The sequence below is a fragment of the Urtica dioica genome, chromosome 3, assembly GCF_054948205.1.
Source record: "Urtica dioica subsp. dioica isolate 48M chromosome 3, U.dioica_male_clone48M_v1_H2, whole genome shotgun sequence".
Lineage (NCBI taxonomy): Eukaryota > Viridiplantae > Streptophyta > Magnoliopsida > Rosales > Urticaceae > Urtica > Urtica dioica.
The window spans coordinates 24,376,818-24,386,478 of NC_142758.1; the positions used below are offsets into that span (position 1 = coordinate 24,376,818).

The 9,661-nt window shown below is 44.7% G+C and overlaps 1 protein-coding gene and 1 pseudogene across 1 annotated transcript; both read right to left on the reverse strand.

Annotated features, from left to right (window-relative positions):
* Positions 1-329: 329 nt before the first annotated feature.
* LOC149402508 (uncharacterized) lies at positions 330-1,943 on the reverse strand. Its single transcript, XM_089608411.1, has 2 exons — positions 1,808-1,943; positions 330-847 (listed from the first exon to the last, which is right to left on the reverse strand). Exons 1-2 carry the CDS (start codon positions 1,941-1,943, stop codon positions 330-332), a joined length of 654 nt encoding a protein of 217 aa, XP_089464537.1.
* An 869-nt stretch (positions 1,944-2,812) lies between these two features.
* Positions 2,813-4,923, reverse strand: LOC149402509 (uncharacterized; annotated as a pseudogene).
* Positions 4,924-9,661: the final 4,738 nt, after the last annotated feature.

Below are 9,661 nucleotides of genomic sequence, written 5' to 3' on the forward strand. Positions count from 1 at the left end.
AAACAAAGAGAATTCTCTCACTTTTTAATAAAAAAAACATAGTCTGCCTTTCTCATTCATGAAACCTCTTTAAATAAGGAAAATACAATGCAAATTCGGAGCTCCTTGTTGCCCTAGCTTAAATGGGCCTAGAAGACATTATTTAGGCCTAATAACATTAAAATTAAAAGTCTAACGTAATATCTAACACATATGGGCTTCATTTAACATAAATAAAACCCAAAAACACTTTAAACGGACTCCAACTTAACCCATTGTTTTTTGCTACGAAAATAACAAATAAATAACTCAAACAATAATAACTAAAAAGAGTCTTAATCAATAACAGCTTAAATGATGTGAATAAGCTCTCCTTTATTTCCTTGGGTGTGCTTGCTCTCCACTTCTTGCACAACTTGTAAAACAAGGTTGTTCATATCTTCCTTCATTCGCTTTGCCCTTGCCCTTGTGATTGGTCCATTTGTTTGTTCCTCCTTGATGTCTGCATCACTCCCCCCCTCTTGAAAAGGATTTTTCCTCAAATCAGAATCTGCATCAAAAGGACTCAAGTCAGATACATTGAAAGTTGCGCTCACATTGTACTCACCAGGTAGATCTAGTTTGTAAGCATTGTCATTGATCCGATCAAGCACTTGGAATGGTCCATCACCTCGTGGGAGTAGCTTTGAACGTCGTTGGGTTGGAAATCGCTCTTTCCGCATGTGCAACCAAACCCAATCTCCAGGTTCAAAAATCAATTTATGGCGTCCCTTATTGGCTTGTTTCATGTATTGTTCCGTCCGCCGCTCAATGTTCTGTCGAGCTCGTTCATGAAGTTGCTTCACGAATTCTGCTTTTTTTTTGCCATCTAAATTCAATGTTTCAGAACTAGGTAAAGGTGATAAATCCAAAGGAGTTAAAGGATTAAAACCATAGACAAGTTCAAAAGGTGAAAACTTAGTTGCTGAATGAAGTGAACGATTGTATGCAAACTCAACATGTGGTATGCACTCTTCCCAAGACTTAATGTGTTTCCTAATCACAGCCCTCAATAAGGTTGATAAATTTCGATTGACTACCTTAGTTTGGCCATCGGTTTGGGGGTGACAGGTTGTAGAAAACAACAGTTTGGTTCCTAACTTTCCCCACAAGGTCTTCCAAAAGTAACTCAAGAACTTTGCATCCCTATCAGAAACTATTGTCCTAGGCATCCCATGTAGACGTACTATTTCTCGAAAGAACAACTCAGCAACGTTAGAGGCATCATCAGTTTTGTGACAAGGAATAAAATGAGCCATCTTAGAGAACCGATCTACAACGACAAAAATGGAGTCCTTCCCTCTCTTGCTCCTAGGTAATCCTAACACAAAATCCATTGAAATGTCTATCCACGGAGAACTAGGAATGGGTAAGGGAGTATAAAGACCGTTTGGTTGTACTCTAGATTTGGCTTGCCTACAAGTAATGCACCGACCAACTATCCTTTCGATGTCTCTTTTCATGTGGGGCCAGAAGAAATGTTCATGCAAGATTCCTAAAGTCTTAGCTACCCCAAAATGCCCCATCAGCCCTCCACCATGGGATTCCCTAGTTAGTAGATCTCGCAATGAACAATTGGCAACACACAACCTATTTTCCTTGAAAAGATAATCATCATGCCTAAAGAACTTCCCAATTCCAGATTTTTCAGACAACCGATAATTTTCACCAAAATCAAGATCATCATTATAAAGCTGTTTGATATGTTCAAAACCAAGCAGTTTAGCGTCAAGGGTTGAGATCAGAACATACCTCCGAGAAAGGGCATCGGCCACCACATTCTCCTTACCTTTTTTGTACCGAATGACATATGGAAATGGCTCTAAGAATTCAGACCAGTGAGCATGTCGTTTGTTCAGTTTGTGTTGGCTTTTGAAATGCTTCAAGGATTCATGATCAGTGTGAATCACAAACTCTTTTGGCATCAAGTAGTGTTTCCACGTCTCAAGTGCTCGAATTAGTGCGTATAACTCCTTGTCATATGTCGGGTAGTTGAGTGTCGCGCCATTCAATTTCTCACTAAATTACGCAATCGGACGTCGCTCCTGCATGAGTACGGCTCCAATCCCTACACCTGAAGCATCACATTCAATTTCAAATGCCTTCTCAAAGTCAGGTAAAGTAAGCAAAGGAGCATTTGTTAGTTTATCCTTTAGACTCTTGAACGCATCTTCTTGTGCTTTTCCCCACTTAAATGGCACGTTCTTCTTCATGATTTTAGTGAGAGGTGCTGCTATAGTGCTAAAGTCCTTCACAAATCTCCTATGAAAGCTAGCAAGTCCATGAAAACTCCGAACGTGGCCAACACTTGTTGGAGTCGGTCACTCTTGTATCGCGCGAATCTTCTGATCATCAACCTGTATACCCTGCGCACTTACAATAAAACCAAGGAAAACAAGCTTGTCCGTACAAAAGGTGCACTTTCCAAGCTTAGCATACAACTTTTCTTGCCTAAGTACCTCCAAAACAGATCGCAAATGAGATATATGGTCATGTAATGATTTACTATAAATGAGAATATCATCAAAGTACACAACCACAAATTGTCCAATGAAAGACCGCAACACATGATTCATCAAACGCATGAACATACTTGGGGTATTTGATAACCCAAAAGGCATAACCATCCACTCGTATAATCCAAGTTTTGTTTTAAAAGCTGTTTTCCATTCATCTCCCTCTTTCATTCTTATCGTGATGTTGTTGATGGAACGACAATCGACACACATTCTCCAACTTCTGTCCTTCTTTGGAACCAATAAAACAGGAACAGCTCACGGGATCATGCTCTCCCTCACGTACCCTTTTTCAACAAGTCCTCCACTTGGCGTTGTAGCTCTTTGGTCTCATCCGGGTTAGTACGGTACGCTGGACGATTTGGAAGGGAGGCTCCTGGAATAAAATCAATCTGATGCTCAATTCCCCGAATAGGAGGCAAACCCTCCGGGAGCTCTTCGGGAAGTACATCAGCAAAGTCCTGCAAAAGAGAAACAACCGGACTGGGTAAAACCAAATCTGGTTTTTTAGTGTGTAAAACCTCACTTTTGTGCACGAGCATGATAAGGGGCTGTTTTGTGGTGAATGCTCGTTTAATGTCTTTCTTGGTTGCAAAAAGGTTTTGTTTTGGGGAGGCTGTACACTCTTGTTTTCTCTCTATTTTTCTCTCAACGGTCATGGGTTTCCTTTCTTTTTTTCTCTCCTCTAGTTCTTTTGCACTCGATTTTTGTAACTTGACTTGGTCTTCAAACACCTCCTTTGGGGACAAGGGAAGTAAGACAATGGGTTGGTGTTCGTGGGTGAAGGAATATTTGTTGGTGTAGCCATCATGTAGTGCTCGACGGTCAGATTGCCATGGACGACCTAGAAGGAGATGGCCAGCTTGCATTGGTACCACATTGCGCATCACTTCATCATCGTATTTTCCAATCCGAAATGGCACCATCACTTGTTTCGTAACTCGGACTTCCCCGCTATCATTCAGCCATTGCAACTTGTAAGGCCTCGGATGTTTCAGCAAGGAGAGACCTAACTTTTCCACCATAGATGCACTTGCTACGTTGGTGCAGCTACCCCCATCAATAATGACACTACAAACCTTTCCTTTTATGTGGCAGCGAGTGTGAAAAAGATTCTCGCGTTGTACGTGTCCATCCTCTTCCTTCACTTGAGTGGTCAATGCCCGACGTGACACTAAAAGAAACTCCCCCTGCTCGGCCGATATCTCTTCATCATCTTCCAACTCTGGCATGTCTGGATCAACCTCTTCATCGCTAGCTCAGACTCAATATCACCGCCCTCTCGAAGCACCATGACACGCTGATTTGGACACTGATTAGCGATGTGCCCTCTTCCAAGACATTTGAAACACTTTATCTCGCTAGTGCAATTAGGTGGTTTGACTTGGTTGGTGGTTGTCGGGACAGGTGTCTTTTGCTCGAACTTTCCTCTAGAAATAAGAGGAATCTCTTCCTTCCTTGGGAACTTTGGCTTCCATGGGACTTGGCTTGAACTTTGGTGACGCAAAACACTCCGCCTTTGTTGCTGTTTCTCCACTTTCAGCGCCATGTGAAGAAGCTCCTCCAAGGTTTCGTAGTGATGAAGCTCAATCGTGTCGGCGATCTCGCGGTTGAGGCCTCTCAAGAATCTTGACATTGTAGCTTCACGATCTTCGTCGACGTTGGCCCGAATCAGCGTCATCTCAAGCTCTTTGTAGTAATCATCGACGCTCTTTCTTCCTTGTCGCAGAATTTGTAACTTGTTGAGTAAATCTCGACGGTAGTGATTTGGCACAAATCGTCTCCGCATTACTCTCTTCATCTCTCCCCATTTGTCAATGGGAGCAATTCCCTCGTATTCCCTACTAATGCATAGCTTGTCCCACCATACAACAGCATATTCTGTAAACTCAATGGCAGCGAGTTTTACCTTTTTTCGTTCAGAATATTCATGACAGTCAAACACTCTTTCCATCTTATGCTCCCAATCTAGGTACTCATCGGGGTCGCTTCGTCCTCGGAATTCAGGAATTTTCATCTTGATGTTGCCCATGTTGTCAAAACCGCGATCAAATCGGTTTCTCTACCGTCGTCCTTCGATGTACTCATCTCCTTGGCGACTCTCGAGGGAGATTCTGTCAAGATCATCTGCCAACTCATCTTCCCCAAACACCTCATCATCTTCATTTTCAGCCCTCCTTGGTTGGTTTCGTCTCGGAGGATTTGGTGCGTATCTGGGTGGTGTGGCTCGGGGCTGCCTTTGGCGTGCGTCGCGCTCCATTTGATCGAGGCGATCAATAACCGCCATAAGTTCTTGTCGCATCAATCGTGTAACTTCCCCATAGATTGCTTGCACTTGAAAATTTTGGGCTCCGACGGGGGCCTGATCATTGTCTCCCGCTTCTGACATAGTTGAAATCCTGCAAAACAATACACTAGTGAAGTAATAAAGAGAAGGCCTCACTACTCTTGCTCACGTGTTTCTCTCAAATATGATGATCACTCAATTTCGCTCGTGTTTACACTCAATATTATTGGCTTTTACCCTCTGATAAACTCACACTCTCTTGCCTCTTTCCACTCGAATCCTCTTTTATTTCTTTTGAAACTAATGAATGGTGATGAAAAACGTAAACTAGTGACGTCCAAACGCGACCAACAAGAAAGAACAGACACAAACAATTGCGACACAACGCACCAAACCAAAAAGATAGACACCACATTTTTTTTTAAATCCCTTTTTTTTCTGGGAAAAGAACTTCAATAAAGAGGAACTAAGAAAAGGAACTAAGAAGATGGAAATAAACAAAAAAAAAAAAAAAAAAAACTAGGAATTCGGATGAAACTGGCAGAAACTTTTTGGGGACTCAAAATCAATGGAAAACTGACTTTTTCGGATTCAATGACTTGGTTTACTAGTAAACCTTGAATCAATTCAATAGAGCACAAAAAGATCTTCGATTCGATATATTAAACACCTAAATCCGATATCATAATCAAAAGTTATGACTGATTCAATTCTGACCTAAACACAATTTTGGGAATGACGAATTTTTTTTTTCTTAATAAAACGAAATGGATAGATAAAACCTTGATGAACTCAACCTAGGACCTGTGGGTTATGGGCCCACCACGCTTCCACTGCCAAATGATACCAAATGATACGAACCACGCCAACAATGTGACGGTGACCCGGAACCAATGTTGGTGCCTTCGCAAACCAGGATCTCAAGTTCGATGACTCCGCGACCCAACGCCTAGAGAGACGCGAACCTTGGAATAATGAGGACGCCACAAACGAATGTGTAAGTTCGCTTGATAAGTCGAGGATGAACGCCACAAGGAATACCTTGATAAGTTCAGAAGTTTCTTCAATAAACAAAGAGAATTTGGTGCCTTCGCAACCCAGGATCTCAAGTTCGATGACTCCGCAACCCAACGCCTAGAGAGACGCGAACCTTGGAATAATGAGGACGCCACAAACGAATGTGTAAGTTCGCTTGATAAGTCGGGGATGAACGCCACAAGGAATACCTTGATAAGTTCAGAAGTTTCTTCAAGAAACAAAGATAATTCTCTCACTTTTTAATAAAAAAACATAGTCTGCCTTTCTCACTCATGAAACCTCTTTAAATAAGGAAAATACAATGCAAATTAGGAGCTCCTTGTTGCCCTAGCTTAAATGGGCCTAGAAGACATTATTTAGGCCTAATAACATTAAAATTAAAAGGCTAACTTAATATCTAACACATATGGGCTTCATTTAACATAAATAAAGCCCAAAAACACTTTAAAAGGACTCCAACTTAACCCATTGTTTTTGGCTACGAAAATAACAAATAAATAACTCAAACAATAATAACTAAAAAGAGTCTTAATCAATAACAGCTTGAATGATGTGAATAAGCTCTCCTTTATTTCCTTGGGTGTGCTTGCTCTCCACTTCTTGCACAACTGGTAAACCAAGGTTGTTCATATCTTCCTTCATTCGCTTTGCCCTTGCCCTTGTGATTGGTCCATTTGTTTGTTCCTCCTTGATGTCCGCATCACTTTGAGGAAAATTTATCTACCAGGGCTTCGCCGTCGTGAAGCCTTTGTGATTATAGAGAACGTTCTCACAATTGCAAGTGCTCTCTCTCTCGCTTTTCCGTCACTCTCAACATGATCGTGTGATCAACACGTAGAGGAGGATCCAAGCAGATACGAGGCGTAGCTCAACGTGGGCGAGGTGGACGTGATCGCACCCATCGCTCTAGCCCCGGAGCAACGGGGACATACGCATACCAGTAGGACGTGCGTGTATGCAGAGGCGGACCGGTGTGTCGCGACTTGTTGATCTTTTGGCGAAGTCATGCCCAAGTCTTTCTTCGATGGCGTTTTGTTTGATGATATCATCAACCCAGATTCCATGGGACTCGACGGTGACTAGCAGGGCGACGATTGTGTAATCGTGACCTATTAGGGGAAGATCATGGCTTCCGTCTCGGCCAGCTTGGAAGGAGACTGCACTTTTGCATTTTGCAAAGGCGTGCTCATTCCGAGGTCTCGGAGATGGAGGTTGATGCTGCGGGCCGATGCTTCGAGAAGGCGGAGTGGTACCTTGTGGAAGGCTCTGCCGCACCGGATGGCTTCGACTGCTTGGGGATCAATGCTCAAAGTTCGATCACGCATCAAGCATAAGTCGGTCTCACGGGGCATCCGCCATTCCAGCTTTGGTGACGCTTCTCCGTCTGCGTTCGGAAGATCGGCCTTCCCCAGACGTGAGTGCGAGTCTCTGTTAAAGCCGCAAAGGGACATTGTAACGAGCAGTGATGTAGACTTTTCCTGTCATGGCGTTTTCGACGCTCAGTGGGCAACTTTTCCTCTGTTTCTCACTTGCAATAGTCTTGCTTTGGCTAGACGTGGTGCTTGCTCGAGGAGCGGGACTCGACTCGAGGAGAATGGCTCGACTCGACGAGCAAGGCTCGACTTGAGGAGACAGACTCAACTTGAGGAACAAGGCTCATCTTAAGCAGAGTGGCTCGATCCGAGGAGCGAGGCTCGTCCCGAGGAGAATGACTCGACTCCAGGAGCGAAGCTCGACTCATGGAGAAAGACTCATCTCGAGGAGCGAGGCTCGACTCGAGGAGAGTGACTCGACTCGAGGAGGGAGGCTCGACTCGAGGAGAATGACTCGACTCGACTCAAAGAGCGAAGCTTGACTCGAGGAGAATGACTCGACTCGAGGAGCGAGGCCTGACTCGAGGAGAATGACTCGACTCAAGGAGTGAAACTCGACTCGAGGAGAATGACTCGACTCGAGGACCGAGGCTCGACTCGAGGAGAATGACTCGACTCAAGGAGCGAAGCTTGACTCGAGGAGAATGACTCGACTCGAGGAGCGAAGCTCGACTCGAGGAGTGAAACTCGACTCGAGGAGAATGACTCGACTCGAAGCTCGACCCGAGGAGAATGATTCGACTCGAGGAGCAAGGCTCGACTCGAGGATAGTGATTTGACTCGAGGAGCGAAGCTCGACTCGAGGAGAATGACTCGACTCGAGGAGCGAGGCTCGACTCGACTCAAGGAGCGAAGCTCGACTCGAAGAGAATGACTCGACTCGAGGAGCAAGGCTTGACTCGAGGAGAGTGACTCGAGGAGAGGAGCGAAGCTCAACTCGAGAAGAATAATTTGACTCGGGGAGCAAGGCTCGACTCGAGGACAGTGATTTGACTCTGGGAGCAAGGCTTGACTCGAGGATAGTCATTTGACTTGAGGAGCGAAGCTCGACTCGAGGAGAATGACTCAACTCGAGGAGCGAGGCTCGACTCGAGGAGAATGACTCGACTCAAGGAGTGAAGCTCGACTCGAGGACAATGACTTGACTCGAGGAGCAAGGCTTGGCTCGAGAAGATTCTACACGACCTCATTCGTCACCCGGGACTCTTCCAGGAGGAGCTTGCTCGAGCGAAGTCTCAGCTAGCTTAGGCTGAGCGAAGTTCTTGCTCAGAGGCGGAGTCCACGAGTCTTTGCGAGCAGCTTCAATTAGCTCTCGTGGAATGGGGAGTCTCCAAAGGCGAGTGTGATCATGCTCAGTTGGCGGTGGCGAAGATGGCAGGACCTACGCCTTGTATGGCGGTTCAGGTGCGTCTTGTGGCGGCTCCAAGTGCGTTGCGATTAGTCATCGTACGCAAGGCCTTGTGGCGACTCAGAGCGCGTCCTGAGAGACAGTTCTGTGCGTCGTTTAGGCGTCTAGGCACGTCGCGAAGGATGTCCTAGATATGCCATGTAGACTTCTTAGGTGTGCTGTATAGGTTTTTTTAGATGTGCCATGTAGGCATCTTGATGAGGACATGCCCCAAAAGGAGCCACAAGCAAAATACCAAGTGCCGAAAGGACCCGTGACGAGAGCTCGAGCGAGGAGATTCAAGGAGGAGCTTAACAATCTGATCATCAAGCTCCAAGATGAAGAAGGGGACAAGCTCGCAAAGGAGAGGATTCAAGGAAGCCAAGAAACACCAATGAAGAACGTTATTTGGGCTGAATTGAATTAGTCGGACTATTCCTATTTTTCTATTTTTCAGTTTATGTTATTTGGGCCAAGACATATTATTTAAAAATCCCATATATGTTTGTATTGGGCTGGTCCTTTGTTTTTATGTTTATTAGTGCTTAAATAAGGCTAAATGGGCTTATTAGGTTATGGGGCCCATGGAGCTGCGAATTTGCCTTTGTAAACTTTATAAATTAAGCCTTTAGGCTGAGTGGAAGACGCACAATCTGATTTCGAGTTAAACACTTTTCTGTGAGGATTTTCATTCTCTCTTTGGTTCGTTTAGAACTATTCGAGTCTCTTACAAAGCGGTGCGTGTAGGAGTTCGAGACCGACTCATCAGACGGCCATTCGCATCCGTCCGTGGCGTCATTCGATCCACCTTCGTTCCTAAATTGTAGACGATCCGTCACTGTGCTATTGGGGTATCGGGTCTCGGAGCTTAGTCGGCCGAGGTTCGTATCAAGTGGTATCAGAGCTAGTCTCTACTTTTAGGTCTGCTTATCCTTTGTTTCGTTTTCTTTGTTTTCTTTTCTCCGTTGGTGTTGTGTTCATTCCGTACGTACGTAATTGTTGTGTTGAGTCTGTGTTTGTTATCTTCGTATTAGGTATGTGT